At 41.3% G+C, this 19,196-nt stretch overlaps 1 protein-coding gene across 2 annotated transcripts in view; it reads right to left on the bottom strand.

Moving 5' to 3' along the window:
* fibcd1b (fibrinogen C domain containing 1b) overlaps window positions 1-19,196 on the bottom strand; it is a 133,687-nt gene that overhangs the window by 4,015 nt on the left and 110,476 nt on the right. For both annotated transcript variants that reach the window (XM_084935634.1, XM_084935633.1), the window contains one exon: window positions 11,693-11,872. In XM_084935634.1, coding sequence (XP_084791760.1) covers window positions 11,693-11,872 — 180 coding nt within the window. The remainder of the gene's footprint in view (window positions 1-11,692; window positions 11,873-19,196) is intronic.

Here is a 19,196-nt window from a genome sequence, read left to right as displayed (position 1 = left end):
GCACAGTTAGAACATTTTCCGTACTGCATCATTTCTTGGTTATTTTGTGGGAAAAACAAAGAACATTTTTGGTAAGTGGACTGGTTCTCATCTAACGCTTTTCTACTCTTCTGAGCACTTAAATCACTTCACACAACTTGTGCATTCACCCATAAGCACAAGCACAATTTTCGTGGTCCTTTCTAACTAACATTCACACTCCGATGGATGCATCAGAGACTTGGGGTTAGTATCTTATCCAAGGATATTTGGCATGCAGACGAGGGGAAGCCGGGAATCAAACCACCAACCTTCCAATCAGTAGATGACTGATCCTGCTCTACCGCCTGAGCTACAGCCACCCCCACAGCCACAGCCACTTTTTCCATCGTACATTGTAAGCACACTGTACCTTTTGGAACACGGACTGTATTATGTGGTGGCAAAACTTTGCCTAACTATCAGATATTTTACAGGACACGAGGATGTTTGAACAGTCATTGTTAAAAAAGGGTTTCTCCCCATCATTATGTCACGAGACCCCATATTTTGATGGGACCTGTTTTTTCTTAATTAATTCTTAATAAAGAAACCCTCCATATTGTGGCCTGTGGCCCAAAAAGTATACCATATTTATAATGTGACATAATTTTGATTTCATTGCTAAATGACCATAGAAGTGAAATCAACTCAAAATTACCCACAGAGTACTTAAATTTACTTACTTAGCTTCTGTGAAGCACTTTGTGATTTTTATCTTGAAAGGTGCTATATAAATAAAGTTTTACTTACTTACTTACTTACTTATAATTATGTCTTTGTTTCCTGCAAAAACCGAACTTGTTTGTGTTTGTAGGTAAATATAATTGCATTTTTGTTCAAATAAATTAAAGTGAAATTCCATTGAATTCCATTGGGATTTACTCTCTTAGTAAAGTATATATTATAAAGTGTTACTGAAATAATAGCTATCTCCTTTACATCTTTCATCAGAACATTCTTGGTTTAGAAACCTGTAATTAGACATATACACAAGCGATTAACTTCAAAAGACCTCATAACTTTCCAATTATTCTTTTTTTTGTTTTGCAGAGAGAAAGAGACAAAAGAATAAAAATACAGCTCCAGTGTCCTCCCGAGTATTTCTTGTCATTAGCTGAAGCAGTAGGTCAGACGGCTTTTTAGGCAGTTAATCAAAGGTTCTGTGGCGACCTTTTAATAACACTCCCCAAATGATTTCATTAGGTTGTTAATGGATACAAATGTTTCAGATGATAGATGAGACATACTAAATGGTCTGTCTCACATATGTTGATGTCATGGTTTTAGGTACGGCCATATTGTTTTTCCCTCCCTCGAGGTCTGAGTGTTTTCATATCCCCTTGCCCTCTGTGCCCTCATTCCGGTTATGTCTTTGTGTTTGTTTATGTGGTGTGTGTTTACCCTACGTCTTGCCCCTCAGTCTTTTGCTAAGTCAGGGTATTTTGTCCACTTTAAGAAATTTAGTATAATAATGTAACTTTTGTAACAGCTTCAAAGAGCTTTAAAAGCGTACTTATTCTATAAGAGGGCATTCTTTCCCATAACCTCTCATTGTGATTATGGCAGTGATGAAAGACCACTGCAGGGATGCGGCACAGCCAAGTTGCATCACCTAAGTGGACCTAATAGTGGTCTGAAAAGTCAATCTGATCCACACAGCTGAAAATATCGCTCTGACTATTTAAAGATTTATTACTGGCAAATCCTCTCACACTGACAACTGTTTTGCGAGCCGCTGCTGTAAATTCACCAGGAAAATGAAAGTAACGCCCTTGCAGATGCTGCGGTAGACCAAAAGTTTCCTGCAAATGGATGTTGAAAGATATGAGGTGCCGTAAGGGACATTATTACTGAAACGCTCTCACACACACTACTGAAACGCTCTCACACACACTACTGAAACGCTCTCACACACACTACTGAAATTTTAGCTCTCACACACACAACTGAAACGCTCTCACACACACTACTGAAACGCTCTCACACACACAACTGAAATTTTAGCTCTCACACACACAACTGAAACGCTCTCACGCACACTACTGAAACGCTCTCACACACACTACGGAAACGCTCTCACACACACTACTGAAACGCTCTCACACACACTACTGAAATTTTAGCTCTCACACACACAACTGAAACGCTCTCACGCACACTACTGAAACGCTCTCACACACACTACTGAAATTTTAGCTCTCACACACACAACTGAAACGCTCTCACACACACTACTGAAATTTTAGCTCTCACACACACAACTGAAACGCTCTCACACACACTACTGAAACGCTCTCACACACACTACTGAAATTTTAGCTCTCACACACACAACTGAAACGCTCTCACACACACTACTGAAATGCTCTCACACACACTACTGAAATTTTAGCTCTCACACACACTACTGAAATTTTAGCTCTCACACACACTACTGAAATTTTAGCTCTCACACACACTACTGAAATGCTCTCACACACACTACTGAAATGCTCTCACGCACACTACTGAAACGCTCTCACACACACTACTGAAATTTTAGCTCTCACACACACTACTGAAACGCTCTCACACACACTACTGAAATTTTAGCTCTCACACACACAACTGAAACGCTCTCACACACACTACTGAAATGCTCTCACACACACTACTGAAACGCTCTCACACACACTACTGAAATGCTCTCACACACACTACTGAAATGCTCTCACACACACTACTGAAATTTTAGCTCTCACACACACTACTGAAACGCTCTCACACACACTACTGAAATGCTCTCACGCACACTACTGAAACGCTCTCACACACACTACTGAAATTTTAGCTCTCACACACACTACTGAAACGCTCTCACACACACTACTGAAATTTTAGCTCTCACACACACAACTGAAACGCTCTCACACACACTACTGAAACGCTCTCACACACACTACTGAAATTTTAGCTCTCACACACACAACTGAAACGCTCTCACACACACTACTGAAACGCTCTCACACACACTACTGAAATTTTAGCTCTCACACACACTACTGAAATGCTCTCACACACACTACTGAAATGCTCTCACGCACACTACTGAAACGCTCTCACACACACTACTGAAATTTTAGCTCTCACACACACTACTGAAACGCTCTCACACACACTACTGAAATTTTAGCTCTCACACACACAACTGAAACGCTCTCACACACACTACTGAAATGCTCTCACACACACTACTGAAACGCTCTCACACACTACTGAAATGCTCTCACACACACAACTGAAATGCTCTCACACACACTACTGAAATTTTAGCTCTCACACACACTACTGAAATTTTAGCTCTCACACACACTACTGAAACGCTCTCACACACACTACTGAAATGCTCTCACGCACACTACTGAAACGCTCTCACACACACTACTGAAATTTTAGCTCTCACACACACTACTGAAACGCTCTCACACACACTACTGAAATTTTAGCTCTCACACACACAACTGAAACGCTCTCACACACACTACTGAAACGCTCTCACACACACTACTGAAATTTTAGCTCTCACACACACAACTGAAACGCTCTCACACACACTACTGAAACGCTCTCACACACACTACTGAAATGCTCTCACACACACTACTGAAATTTTAGCTCTCACACACACTACTGAAACGCTCTCACACACACTACTGAAATGCTCTCACACACACTACTGAAATGCTCTCACACACACTACTGAAACGCTCTCACACACACCACTGAAAAACCAAGGCATTTCAGTTAAACAGGAAGGCGTTTCAGTTGAACAGGAAGGCGTTCCAGTTGAACAGGAAGGCATTTCAGTTGAACAGGAAGGCATTTCAGTTGAACAGGAAGGCGTTTCAGTTGAACAGGAAGGCGTTTCAGTTAAACAGGAAGGCATTTCAGTTGAACAGGAAGGCATTTCAGTTGAACAGGAAGTTAATTCTTGACAAGGAAACTGAAGGAAAAAGTGGTAGATTTCAAACAAACCACTACACAGATGTCTACTCAGCAACCTGCTAGTTAGGGGTGGGTTTTTATAATCGATTAAAATCGATTCTAGCTTGGATAACGTGAAATCGATTCATTAAAATCCTGAATCGATTTTTTTAATATAAATTTATTTTGCCCGAAATGCCAGAATCTCAGGTGAAACCTCACAAAATTTCAACAACCACCAAACAGCTAAGACAGTAAATGAGAGCAGGTACACGGATTCTGCACAAAGACGTAAACACACAGCGCGGACCCGCGGATCAGAATCAGTGAGATGTCGCCTTTCTCCCCCGACGGCACGGAAACGGTCGGGGCTGAAAGCCGACAGCTAGCTGATTCTGATCTGTCGAGGGTCCGGCTTTGTTTTCACGCCGTTTTTGCGCCGATTCTAAAGCTGTTAGTTTTATCTCTCTCCAAACAATATTGACCGAACCAGCAGCAAAAGAAGATCCAAACTGAGCTTCACATAAACATCGTCATGAATTCCCTCTGACGTTTACTGTTTTGCTTCCACCACAATAAAATCACACTTCATGTACAGCTCTCTCTCTCTCTCTCTTTCTCTCTTTCTCCGTACTTCAAGAACAGTTTCCCGTCTAAAAATCTGTTTTCTGCATTATTCGCTTGCTTGTTACGCACAAGTCTACCGTTGTTTACAGCGCTGTCGGCCGATGTTTTTTTTTTTTTTCATTTTACATACTTCCGAAAAGAAAACCTAATTTCTGCCGTTCAATACTGAACAAATTTAAACTTTTTAAAATTATGCAAAATGCAAAACGCTTAGCCGTGTCTCTAATAAAACCGCTGGAACGTCAGAGGTAACGTTCATATGTTGATTAATGGTTTTGTTTCGTTTTTGATGTACTGCAGAATATTTTTTATAAAATCCCAGGCCAGGAAAAATCACCTTCATGTTTTTCTGTGTTTTATCTTCAGCTACTTTTACACAAAGGCATCTGCTGTGACGCTTATACCTTTGATAAAGTCTTGCGTGTGTCAGCTTCCTTTTTTTAGATACAAAAATATGTAAATGTACTGATCTGAATTATAATATTTCTGACTGTCAAAATTTCCCAGAATCAAATCGAATTGAATTGAATCAAATCGAATTCAATCGAATCGTGGAACAAATCGATTCTGGACCTTAGTGAGACAGCTGCATTACTTAACAAGAATAGCAGGAGACGGGCATTATCCTGGTTATTTTTTTGGCATATGTGCTTTTTGTCTTTTTTAGCAAAGAAAAAAATATCTTAAAATCATCAATAAAACCAGGGAGAGAAGGCTTAGCGTTCCTCCATTTAGCACAATGGATATGATATTTACTCAAAAGTATGATGATGTTAATAATGTCTGGGACACCCAATGCTAGATGATCCATATAAAAAAAAATTATGATGTAATTCAAATACTGGCACATCATTAATATTTAGGGAAATCCAATTTTTTAAGTTGCACCAAATACATTGTGTGATAGGGCATAGGAAAAAAAAGATGTTCTAGGGTTTCATTTTCATCAGTAACAAAAGAACACTGATCCACCTCAAAGCCAAATCTCTTTTTTTTTTTTAGAAATTCTGCCACAGGATTAATTTTGTTTAAAGTGTGTTTCTTTAACTTTAGGTAGAATAGGCTATTTCATAAATTTTTAGTATGCTTTATCCAGTGTATATGAAATAACTAAATTAGAACCATGCAATGTAACCATTCTGTTGTAACTATGAAATATTTTGTCTTTGAAGAAACTACTAACAAATTTCTTATTGCATTTTTATCAAACAGCTGACATTGCCCTAGCAATAAATTTGGGAGCACTGATGAGAAATTATTGTATATCATAAAAATTTTAATCAAATGAAGCAGAGGCAGTGGGACCAGTTCACAAAAATTTGTTATATTCACTTTGAGAACAGTTTAGACAATATTTTTCTGAAAAGTCTGTGTAACTTAGAATGACACCATTATCATCCAACAAATCTGTTATGAATATAATCTTTTTGTTCAAACCAGTCACTCTCGAAAATTGATTTTTGATTAAGTGTTATTACCCTATTATTCCATAAGGTTGAATTATGGGGAGAGGTTGTGGGTAAATCTCATTTTCCCAAAAATGCAAAGTCTGTTTTGGAAAGTTTGATATCTTTATGGGGATTTTATTTACCGCAAAATCACATTTCAAAATAAAGTCTAATCCTGTATACTATTTTATTAAACAAGGATCAGCCGTCCCCAACCCCCAGGTCCTGGACCAGTACCGGTCTGTGAGTCGTTTGGTACCGGGTCGCAAGAGTTGAGGCTTGAGTTTGAAATTTATGGTTTTCATGGTATTTATCGTTTTTTTATTTTTATATCGTTTACGTGGCGCAAAAAAGGTTGGGGACTGCTATACTAGCAGGTTGCTGAGTAGACATCCTTGTAGTGTTTTGAAATATACCACTTTTTCCATCAGTTTCCTTGTCAGGAAACAACTTCCTGTTCAGCGGAAATGCCTCTGGTTTCAGTGGAGTGTGTGAGAGCGTTTCAGTTGTGTGTGTGAGAGCTAAAATTTCAGTAGTGTGTGTGAGAGCATTTCAGTAGTGTGTGTGAGAGCGTTTCAGTTGTGTGTGTGTGAGAGCTAAAATTTCAGTAGTGTGTGTGAGAGCGTTTCAGTAGTGTGTGTGAGAGCGTTTCAGTAGTGTGTGTGAGAGCTAAAATTTCAGTAGTGTGTGTGAGAGCGTTTCAGTAGTGTGCGTGAGAGCGTTTCAGTAGTGTGTGTGAGAGCTAAAATTTCAGTAGTGTGTGTGTGAGAGCGTTTCAGTAGTGTGTGTGAGAGCGTTTCAGTAGTGTGTGTGAGAGCGTTTCAGTTGTGTGTGTGAGAGCGTTTCAGTAGCGTGCGTGAGAGCGTTTCAGTAGTGTGTGTGAGAGCTAAAATTTCAGTAGTGTGTGTGAGAGCGTTTCAGTAGTGTGCGTGAGAGCGTTTCAGTAGTGTGTGTGAGAGCTAAAATTTCAGTAGTGTGTGTGTGAGAGCGTTTCAGTAGTGTGTGTGAGAGCGTTTCAGTAGTGTGTGTGAGAGCGTTTCAGTTGTGTGTGTGAGAGCGTTTCAGTAGCGTGCGTGAGAGCGTTTCAGTAGTGTGTGTGAGAGCTAAAATTTCAGTAGTGTGTGTGAGAGCGTTTCAGTAGTGTGCGTGAGAGCGTTTCAGTAGCGTGCGTGAGAGCGTTTCAGTTGTGTGTGTGAGAGCGTTTCAGTAGTGTGCGTGAGAGCGTTTCAGTAGTGTGTGTGAGAGCGTTTCAGTAGTGTGCGTGAGAGCGTTTCAGTTGTGTGTGTGAGAGCTAAAATTTCAGTTGTGTGTGTGAGAGCGTTTCAGTAGTGTGTGTGAGAGCGTTTCAGTAGTGTGTGTGAGAGCGTTTCAGTAGTGTGTGTGAGAGCTAAAATTTCAGTAGTGTGTGTGAGAGCGTTTCAGTAGTGTGCGTGAGAGCGTTTCAGTAGCGTGCGTGAGAGCGTTTCAGTTGTGTGTGTGAGAGCGTTTCAGTAGTGTGCGTGAGAGCGTTTCAGTAGTGTGTGTGAGAGCGTTTCAGTAGTGTGCGTGAGAGCGTTTCAGTTGTGTGTGTGAGAGCTAAAATTTCAGTTGTGTGTGTGAGAGCGTTTCAGTAGTGTGCGTGAGAGCGTTTCAGTAGTGTGTGTGAGAGCGTTTCAGTAGTGTGTGTGAGAGCGTTTCAGTAGTGTGCGTGAGAGCGTTTCAGTAGTGTGTGTGAGAGCTAAAATTTCAGTAGTGTGTGTGAGAGCGTTTCAGTAGTGTGCGTGAGAGCGTTTCAGTAGCGTGCGTGAGAGCGTTTCAGTTGTGTGTGTGAGAGCGTTTCAGTTGTGTGTGTGAGAGCTAAAATTTCAGTAGTGTGTGTGAGAGCATTTCAGTAGTGTGTGTGAGAGCGTTTCAGTTGTGTGTGTGAGAGCTAAAATTTCAGTAGTGTGTGTGAGAGCGTTTCAGTAGTGTGTGTGAGAGCTAAAATTTCAGTAGTGTGTGTGAGAGCGTTTCAGTAGTGTGCGTGAGAGCGTTTCAGTTGTGTGTGTGAGAGCGTTTCAGTAGTGTGTGTGAGAGCGTTTCAGTAGTGTGTGTGAGAGCTAAAATTTCAGTAGTGTGTGTGTGAGAGCGTTTCAGTAGTGTGTGTGAGAGCGTTTCAGTTGTGTGTGTGAGAGCGTTTCAGTAGTGTGCGTGAGAGCGTTTCAGTAGTGTGTGTGAGAGCTAAAATTTCAGTAGTGTGTGTGAGAGCGTTTCAGTAGTGTGTGTGAGAGCGTTTCAGTTGTGTGTGTGAGAGCGTTTCAGTTGTGTGTGTGAGAGCGTTTCAGTTGTGTGTGTGAGAGCGTTTCAGTTGTGTGTGTGAGAGCGTTTCAGTAGTGTGCGTGAGAGCGTTTCAGTAGTGTGTGTGAGAGCTAAAATTTCAGTAGTGTGTGTGAGAGCGTTTCAGTAGTGTGCGTGAGAGCGTTTCAGTTGTGTGTGTGAGAGCGTTTCAGTTGTGTGTGTGAGAGCTAAAATTTCAGTAGTGTGTGTGAGAGCATTTCAGTAGTGTGTGTGAGAGCGTTTCAGTTGTGTGTGTGAGAGCTAAAATTTCAGTAGTGTGTGTGAGAGCGTTTCAGTAGTGTGCGTGAGAGCGTTTCAGTAGTGTGCGTGAGAGCGTTTCAGTTGTGTGTGTGAGAGCGTTTCAGTTGTGTGTCTGAGAGCTAAAATTTCAGTAGTGTGTGTGAGAGCGTTTCAGTTGTGTGTGTGAGAGCGTTTCAGTTGTGTGTGTGAGAGCTAAAATTTCAGTAGTGTGTGTGAGAGCATTTCAGTAGTGTGTGTGAGAGCGTTTCAGTTGTGTGTGTGTGAGAGCTAAAATTTCAGTAGTGTGTGTGAGAGCGTTTCAGTAGTGTGTGTGAGAGCGTTTCAGTAGTGTGTGTGAGAGCTAAAATTTCAGTAGTGTGTGTGAGAGCGTTTCAGTAGTGTGCGTGAGAGCGTTTCAGTAGTGTGTGTGAGAGCTAAAATTTCAGTAGTGTGTGTGAGAGCGTTTCAGTAGTGTGCGTGAGAGCGTTTCAGTAGTGTGTGTGAGAGCTAAAATTTCAGTAGTGTGTGTGAGAGCGTTTCAGTAGTGTTTGTGAGAGCGTTTCAGTAGTGTGCGTGAGAGCTAAAATTTCAGTAGTGTGTGTGAGAGCGTTTCAGTAGTGTGTGTGAGAGCGTTTCAGTAGTGTGTGTGAGAGCGTTTCAGTAGTGTGTGTGAGAGCGTTTCAGTTGTGTGTGTGAGAGCGTTTCAGTAGTGTGCGTGAGAGCGTTTCAGTAGCGTGCGTGAGAGCGTTTCAGTTGCGTGTGTGAGAGCGTTTCAGTTGTGTGTGTGAGAGCTAAAATTTCAGTAGTGTGTGTGAGAGCGTTTCAGTTGTGTGTGTGAGAGCGTTTCAGTTGTGTGTGTGAGAGCTAAAATTTCAGTAGTGTGTGTGAGAGCGTTTCAGTAGTGTGTGTGAGAGCTAAAATTTCAGTAGTGTGCGTGAGAGCGTTTCAGTTGTGTGTGTGAGAGCTAAAATTTCAGTAGTGTGTGTGTGAGAGCGTTTCAGTAGTGTGTGTGAGAGCGTTTCAGTTGTGTGTGTGAGAGCGTTTCAGTAGTGTGCGTGAGAGCGTTTCAGTAGTGTGTGTGAGAGCTAAAATTTCAGTAGTGTGTGTGAGAGCGTTTCAGTAGTGTGCGTGAGAGCGTTTCAGTTGTGTGTGTGAGAGCGTTTCAGTTGTGTGTGTGAGAGCGTTTCAGTTGTGTGTGTGAGAGCGTTTCAGTAGTGTGCGTGAGAGCGTTTCAGTAGTGTGTGTGAGAGCTAAAATTTCAGTAGTGTGTGTGAGAGCGTTTCAGTAGTGTGCGTGAGAGCGTTTCAGTTGTGTGTGTGAGAGCGTTTCAGTTGTGTGTGTGAGAGCTAAAATTTCAGTAGTGTGTGTGAGAGCATTTCAGTAGTGTGTGTGAGAGCGTTTCAGTTGTGTGTGTGAGAGCTAAAATTTCAGTAGTGTGTGTGAGAGCGTTTCAGTAGTGTGCGTGAGAGCGTTTCAGTAGTGTGTGTGAGAGCGTTTCAGTTGTGTGCGTGAGAGCGTTTCAGTTGTGTGTCTGAGAGCTAAAATTTCAGTAGTGTGCGTGAGAGCGTTTCAGTAGTGTGTGTGAGAGCGTTTCAGTAACAATGTCCCTTACGGCACCTCATAGAAAGAGCTCATAATGTTCAATAAACTCCCCATACATTTCCTCCACTCTTTGCCCCTTCAATTTTTTTTTTTTTGGAAAAAAAGCAGGCTTCACACTGTGACTAGAAATGGATAGAGGGATAAAGTGGTGAGCAGAATGAAAGAGTGCTCACCAGTCATCAGGTGAAGCCTAACAGCTCGTCAGGGCATCAAACAGCCCTTAATTGCCCAGGATGTGGCCGCACAGCTTCTTACCCTCTCACTTTGCCCTGCTCCACTCGCTATTTGGCATTACTATGGTAACCGCTCGGTAGGAAAAATAATTTGACAGGCATGTCTGATATTCACGTTGTGTGCCGCTTGATGTTAGGAGAAATTAGATAGTGGGAGAGTAGAACAAGGGAAAAAAATGCTTACTGGTGTCAACAGTACAATGATGTCCAGAGCTAGGATGAAAAGGGAAGGGGAAGGGTGGGGGTGGGGTGGGGTGGGGTGGGGGGGGTGGGCGCAAAAGCAGGCTCATTTACAAGGCAGAGGATGCCACTTGGGTGGCTTGGGGGCCGGCAGCCTCCTCTGATGCCCATTAAGATCCAGCTGCTCCCAGTAGAAATGAGCACCTGTCTGCTGATCAAAAGCAGCCAGAGCTATGGAAAATACTACTAATAATAACAGTAGAGCTGCTGTGGGGGAAGCTGACGTGAGAGTGTGACTATCCCGAGAGAGTTGGAGTAGCCATAATTTGACTGGATTCAAATGTCCAGCAGGCAAATGAGTTCAAGGTCAGGCTTTGAAGAGGACAGGCCTGGAGTTTTACAGGAATTTTAGCAGAGCCATAGCTGGAGGAACACCCCCCCCTCATACATACAACCCATTTTTCTCTTCCTCCTTCGCTTCATTGCCTTCTCTGTCCCTTAAATATCTCTATCCTCATTTTTATTTACCTCTTTTTCTCCCACACCTGTCCCCCTAGTTCTCCCATCCCAGTTTCCTCCAGTCGCCCTCCTTCTTATCGACTACTCTCCTCCCCACTCTCATATCTGTCCCCATTCTCTCTCTGTCTGTTCTCAAAGCACTGCTCCCCAAAGCTTCTTTAAATTGCTTCTTCATTTCAATGGCAGCTTTTTTGTTTACGCTGCAGGTCAAGCACGGCAATTAATTGGCAGTAATTTAATCAAGGTGACAGGTAGCTGGCTTGAATCTCATGGTGAGTGAGCAGAGAAACAGACACTAGCAGTCCCTCACTCTGAGCACTCTCTGCAAAGCTTAACAAGTGGACACGTCTACTGCACTGCAAAAATAATGCACTGTTATATTTGCTGGAATGCAGAATACGAGGGGCGTTGGCTGGACTTTCGCACACTGCTGTGTTTGCCATTAGGTTGAACGAAGGGGAAAAAAATAATATGTGCAAAACAAAAATGGTGTATACTAATCAGAGTGCACAGTATGTCTTCCAAGAAAAGCCTTAATGAGTTCACTGAGTACACAGCACATACCTGCATTGCCTGAATAGTCTCCCACAGTCAAAGGGTATCCGTCATCATCGGGGTCCACCGAGAAGAGGCCCACTCCAAAGGTGCCGTACTGGGCGTACGCTGTGTTATTTTCAAAGTCCTCCAGGTCGATACGTAGCTCATAGTTCCCCTGGATGGACAGGGCATGGATCTGCTTTAGCCCTGCAGGGAGAAAAAAGAGCGAGACACAGACCAAAATAATCCATTACCAAGTACTGCCGTTATTCTCAGCAAGAAATATAAAGCTATTTCAGCAGCCTCTCAATGCCATACATTTTCTGGAAATAAGCTGTAACATGGTTTTTGTCCCATTTAGAGTCTCTCCCTGCATGTGTAGGGTTTCTTTCCAAAACAAGATTAGAGTTTCTTTTCAAAGTGTGTGTGGGTGTGGACTGCTCACACTGCTGATTGCTTGGAGGTTAGAGAACCCAGCTGAATCTATTGAATACATCAGCGTTTCTCCTCTTAAATGAATGGCACCAGACACTGACCCTGCTTCAAGTGTAGTTCAAAATCGTATTGATCATGTTCGTGTATCACAAGATAATATTGGTTTATTTATAAGAACCGTGTTTATGTTTAGCATGTTGACTTTTCAGTATGGGTTTTAAGCCACTTGAATCACCAAAGTCTATTGATTACCAGTTGACATTATTTTGAAGGCTCCCAGATAAGGTGGCGATGTCCTGGATTTCTCAAAGCAGACAGGCTGCGTTTTGTATTTTATCATGTGCTTGCAAGGCTGGACAGCCTTATCCAGGACAGTGTCTTACTTTAAGAGGAGAAGATCGTCTTTCTTCAAAAGAAGAGGGTACCAATGTCCCGTAAGTCAATTTCTAGATTATTTCCCCTTGCTGTCTTGGACAACAAGCATACTCAGCCATAAACTTATCATTTCATCATCAAAGGATGCATTATTAAATGCAAATTTCACAACATCGCTGCTCCCTGGATGATAGAAAAATACAGATTTGTAAATCCTGGGCTCACCCACAGTTATTTTTAGAAGTACTTTTTCACAAGATGCTGTGAAAAAAACTAAGCACGCCTTTACTGCTATCATAGGAATTAATCAAGATCAGTTAATCAAGTGCTGATACTCAAGTGCACTTGATTAATTGATCTGTAGCATTCATGTATGTGTTGACGCTGCCAATCTTCCAGGGATTGACTGTCCCAGAGAAACTGGAAAAAATCATTAAGCTACATTGCAGGCTCTACAGGCCTCAGTTGACATTTTAAATGTTAAAGTTCATGTCAGGACAATTATATGAAGACTGAACAACCAAGGCTCAGCAAGACTTTTCCTTTGGAAAAAGTGGCCAAAGTGGAGATGTCTGGTCATGATACACAGCTCCCAGTTTAGCAAAAACCAAACACAACACATAAGCAAAAACACCTCATACTAACTGTCAAGCATGGTGATGGAAGGGTGCTGATTTGGGTTTTTTTTGCTGCCACTTGACCTGGACAGTCTGCAGTCAGTGAGGTATTCGAGACTCATATGTGAGTCAAGACTCACACTGTTTTAAATTAGGTCATGAAACAGGACAATTATCCCAAGCACAACAGCAAATCTACAAAAGAAAGGAATCAAGGTGTCACAATGACCCAGTCAAAGTCCAGACCTCAAACCAAACCAGCAGCAAACCTCAGTGGACTGAAACGATGTGAAGCAGAGTGATACAAAATTCCTCCAGAATGAGAGACTGATAGAGTCATACAGTAAATGAATGTCAAGGTGTCGTTACCAAATGCAGTTCTAGAAGCTATTAAATCATGGGGTGTAATTACATTTTCACAGGCCAGCATAGAGTCCTTTTCACATGACTGTAATATGCTTTAAATTTGTTCCAAATGCACTAATAAAACACTATTTAAACTCTCACATGTCAGGGACGCAATCATTTCAATTCTTATCAGATCTGTGATATTCAAAAAAGAAAGTGAGGGAGGTATTAACAAAAAATAAGCTGCTATTATGAACACAATTTTATCTAAAGCAAGAATCAGATCAATACGTGTAACTGGGCATGAGGCGCAGTTTCGGTTAAATCCCGATTAAGTCTGATTTTACTGACGTGTGAAGTCCCAGCTCATTAAGGCTCAGAACCAAATGGAAGAAATGTACTAGACTGGAAATCCTTTGCAAATTAAAAATAGCATCCAAAAAGCATTTTCAGTTTCAAGAAAATCTTAAGTTGTCAATATGTTCTAAGTTTGTGTATTGCTTTCATATCCAAGAGATATTCCAAAGACCTCTTGATAAACTCACAGTCCATGTTCAGCCCTTTCAGCTGTTTTAGATTCATGCCTGTCATCGTTCTCTCGAACCCCCGGATGGATCTTTTAATTATCGCTAAAGCCTTAAATGAACGTATGCAAGACAGAAAGTGCCAGAGGGAAAACAGGGTTGCCCTCCCTTCTTCCTTGCCCCCTCCTGCTCTACGTGTCCCCCCTGCTGCGTTGTAGTGATGGCGCTTCCCAGTGCAGGTTTTCCTCTCCTGAGCTGATCAAAGCTACAAGTTACACAGTGTCAGGCACAGAGAAGCAGGAAGAACTCTGTCTAGGTCTGCTTAATACCAAATACAAGGCAGGAAGACAAACAAAAGTGAACTTTGCCTCAAGAGTTTGTTAAACATCCTCCGCTATGCTTATAAGTGCACTCTGTACTGTTAGTGTTTATGTGAGAGAATAAAAAGAGAGAGGAAAAAAATTGAAATGAATGCATGCACTGATGGAAGAGCATCAAAGGCTTTATGGTTTGGAATAAGGGTTGGATTTAGTGCATGTGGAGCATGCTGCAGGCTACAATTTCTGGTTTAGGGTTTGTTTTACTGTCTGTCCCGTAACATGACTCAAAATCACCATCAAAGGTACTTCACCAGAGAAAGGAAGATGTTTTTTTTTTTGTTTTTATGGACCTAAACACTGTCATTTTACCTCCTACGGCAATCATCACCTCCACAAATGAAACTCATTCTCCTTTTTAAAGCTTACAAACCTCAAACTGACTCGGCCTAATTTGAATTCCATCGCTGTCGAGGATTGCTCTCTGAGAGTGCCTCGACTGAAGTAGAGGGCTAATTTGATGACAAACACAGCTGAAAGAACCCATTATTATTCAGAGACAGAAGCTCGCAGTCTGGGCCCAGGCACTTAGTTTGGATTTAATCTAGCTCAATGGGAGGTTGATCCCGTTCTTTTCATTTTCACAGTAGATCAGCAAATTGGAGCTGGAGAATCAGTTATTAATACAGTCATAGGCAGGTAACGTTATGCGTGCGGTTTCCAGTGAATAGTTAAAACTTTTATACGAGTATACGAATGCTCGGGATTACATGCAGTAAAAACACAGCGAGAACGCAACACACATTAATTGTTCTCCACATGCCTTCAGACAGAAAATCCTGGCACATTCACAGAAATATTTTTTGTGTCATAACCCTTTGAGAAAAAGTATCAATCCACACAAAGACCTAAGGGAAAAGTACCCCAGAGTGATTTGACAAACTTCAAAAGAAAGACTTAGGATGTTTTCTCTTTCGGGTGGGGGTGGGGGGGTGGGATGCCAGATGCAACACAACTCTATTTAAAGACTCTACGGCTTCCAACTGTATTTACATAACTTTAATTCAGTCCCTAATTAAAGCCCCAGAGAATCTCAGCAAGACTCCAATTCAGAATAATTAAAGAGGAAGACAAGTGAAATAACAACAGAGGCTTCTTTGGTTAAAATCTAAATGCTCAGGTGTAACTCTCTCTGTTAATTAAATGTTATTGTTAGGTTATTTAAAAATGGATTCTGGTACATGGGAGGATTTTGAGGTGTTTTGCTTCAGTATTAACATGCTGATTGCTCTGCTGGGGCAGTGATTCTCTCTCTTCTCGCTGATTTGCCATTTAAGAGAAGCAAAGGAGGCAGTCAGAAAACTTGTCCTCCTGTCCTCCTGTCCTCCTGCGCGCTTCACACGAGCAATTAGGGCATGCTTTCTTCGTTCCCTTTGTTCTAGCTATAGTGGCATATCATTATCTATTTTGATGTACTGTATCCTTTCTGCAGCCCGTTAATATTAAAATGTTACAACTGACCAGAGACTAAACCCATGTATATATACATGGGAAATGCAATAATTAGATCTTCAGTACAAATAGCTGAAAATAAATGTGGTTTCTATAACAATGCCAAAAAAAGAGAAAAGATACGATATGATTTTATTTCAGAGCCAGTTAAATATTTAGATTTGAATTGCTTTTCTTGTATAGAAGCAGAATGAGATCGGTGAGGTCAAGGTTGGTAGTGCTACATTGTGGAAGCCTGTGAGGCTGAAAAATGAAGCCAATGCCAAAAAACTGCAGTTGCTCGACTGACCAAAGGCGACCCACTCTACTTTAGACTCACATGTTAACATAGTACAAACATTTTCTGCTAAAGTCACCTCCATAAAGGATGATGCTTCCCAGCTCATCTGTTTGCAGCTATAGCGGTTGCTGCACAGCAAGAGTGTCCTAGTTTTAAATGCACATGCAGGCTAAGCTCCTTTCTCTGTGGATTTTGCATGTTTTCGCTGTGTGGGTTTTCTCCAGGGATTCTGGCTTTCTCCCACATATCTGTTAGATTAAATGGTAAATCTAGGTGTGGATGTGAGAATAAATGAGAGTGTGAATGGTTTTCTCTCACCCATCCAGAGTGTATCCCTCTCTTTGCCCTATGACAGTTGGGATAGGCTACACCCCTCCAAAACCCCAAATTTTAAGTCTTAAAGTTTTGCATTATTAGACATGCGGTCACTTTGAGTGACAGGCTGCCTGCTGGGCACCTAACCCAAGTCACTCAGGTATCACTAATCAGCAGTTATATGTTTCTATGTCACGCAGCCATACTGTCTGTGGATGTACAGCTGTCACTCGAGGGTGTGAGGGAAGTTGTATCTTTGTCCTAATTGGTCACAAAACAGAGTACTGGACAGATATGATGGCAGTTATAGAAGAACGTAGGAGATCAAGATTCAGTAGGGTTCAGCCTCTGGGCATTATTGAAATGTGTACCAATTTCATGGCTACCCATCTGATAGTTGCTGAGAGATTTCAGTTTGGACTAAAGTGGTGGACTGACAGACTGACAACTATTCTATTTAAATATAAAACATTTTAAATTACCAACAGAACCCAAGCTGTCTGTTAGTACACTCTTGGTTTTGCGCTACTGAACATAGTTGGCTGGGAAAAGAAATTCAAAAATGTTCTGGTACGTCAGAAAACATTAGACAAACTGGATGATGTAGTCATGAAAAAGAAATTACACTAGTTATACTATAAGTCCAATGTGGAACTTTCTCCTACTTCAAACACCAATAACAAGGTAGGGCAGACTGGTTAGTCCTGTTAGTGAGGTTTCAGAGAAAGCTCCTGTACTACGGTGTCCCTGAGAGGTGAGATGCACTGCAACTTAAGAAAAAAGCAGCAAACAGAAAGATGCTGGAAAAGCAAACAGGAAGTTTAATAAAAGACAACAGAAACAGTAAAAAACACAACCCCCCCCCAAAAAAAAAAAAAAGTTTAATAAGAGACATCAGAAGTAGAAAAAAAACCTCACAAGGCACAATGGAAGTGTTTTTGGGGAGACATTAATGTGACGGAACAGCTGTAGAAATGAGAGAAACAACGCATGAAAAGGATTTAAGCACCAAGACACGTTTAAAAGAAGCAGAGGATTCTTTGGTGTTGTGAGACAGAAAAAGAAGCAAGGTAATGTGTGTTTTAATCACGATTCATTTATTACTGTAGACACATATTTGCTATTAGGCGTTTACTGTTAGCTTGTCACGGTTGTGAGACACGTTATTGTCTCCCCCCCAAAAACCACAAATACAGTGTTTTGTGATTTGTTTTTTTTGTGGACTTTTGCAGCATTTTTCCTATTTGCTGGTGTTTTCAAAAGTTACAGCCCTTTCAAGGCCACCTTGGATAACATCAAGTTTTGATACTTTTTACTATAAATGTTTAAATCAAACATTCCTGCATATCAGAAATGAGTGTGAGCTTACTGGAAGTATCGCCATCACCAACAAAGTAAGGACATCGATACCAGTTTCTATGATATCCTGGTGAGGTAATCTACCCCAGCTCTACACCCTCCTACTAATGCTATCCAGCGCTTCAAACACAATATAAATGGGTAGCAATGTTCCTTAACCTTTCTTCATAAGATGGATTTCTACATTATACGAAACTACCCGTATAGGGATAATTACTCTGTGTAATGAAAAGAGGACAAATAATACTGGCAAAATCCTCTTATTTTGAACAATCAATGTGTTTACTGACAGGGAATCTCATTTAGAGCGTGCCTGATTGCACAATGATGGAAGAACAATCTATAAGCGTTCTTTGCTTTTCAATTATCGATGTCCTTATTTATTTTTCACAATGTCTTTACTAACAAAGTTGCAAAGCTAAAAAGTTCTGCGCCTTAAACATCTTCATCCAGCTGACTGCACATCAGGTAAACAGAAGACAAAGAGTCTTCTCTGCTAAATATATGAAAAGCAGACCAACGTTAAACGGAAAACACACAAATACGGAAGCCAGCTATTGATCCTCTTTGGCGATAAATGTATGAAAATGACAATCGAAATGATATATATAACCCGCATTACCTCATTAAACTAGGTCATGGTAATCTATAACTCATTTTCACAACAGGTTTCTGGGATATAGGACAAATTTAGCTTGTTTAGAACATGAAGACAATAATTTGTCTTTTTTTTAAATCTTTTATTCACTCTGAGAGGGCATGTTCCGCTTCTCCCAAACTAAAAGGAAGCAAAGCTCAAGCCTTCCTGACATTGATTAAACCATTACCATCAGAGGCTCTCGCTCCCTAAATGTGATTTTAGAGCTAATGAGACTGACATCAATGGTTTGATTAAAAATGCAGAAGACCTCTGTGAGATGCCTTTGTGATACTTGCTAAAAGGGCCAAATATTAATGATTTATTTCCTTTTATTTGAAAAATGTGTAGGGGAATGTATTTGATGCTTTTAGGGTTAAAGTCCTGCTCTCAGAGTCTCAGTGCCGTGCATGCAGCTCTACGGGGCATAAAAGAAAAAGAATAAAAAAAAAACCCCAGATCTCTAAACCCAACAGAGGAATGATTACACTTCTCTCTGCCGTTTGTGACATTTCTCGAAGTTAATTATTCATCATGCTTTTCTCCCTCTGTTGCTGGGGGGCAGCTCCTGAGACTGTTTCAGTAGAAAAAGGAGAAAAGGAGCAGCACTCTCCCATCTCCTCCTCTAACCCTCCCACGATAAGTCAACCCCTCCCTCATGTTGTCTTTCTTTTACTCCATCGCTGTCTTTTCCTTATTCTTCCTGTCAAGCAGTTTTATTCTACAGAGATTGTGGATGTTGGGGGTGGGAGCGGACGCTCGAAGAGGAGCGGTTATTTCCATAGCCACAAGGACAGTTCCTCTGCCCTTTG

This window comes from Perissodus microlepis, chromosome 7, assembly GCF_051167445.1.
Source record: "Perissodus microlepis isolate ML-2025 ecotype Zambia chromosome 7, ASM5116744v1, whole genome shotgun sequence".
NCBI classification, from domain to species: Eukaryota; Metazoa; Chordata; class Actinopteri; order Cichliformes; family Cichlidae; genus Perissodus; species Perissodus microlepis.
Note: the sequence above shows the minus strand (reverse complement) of the source record. Positions and strands in the feature narration are given on the sequence as shown.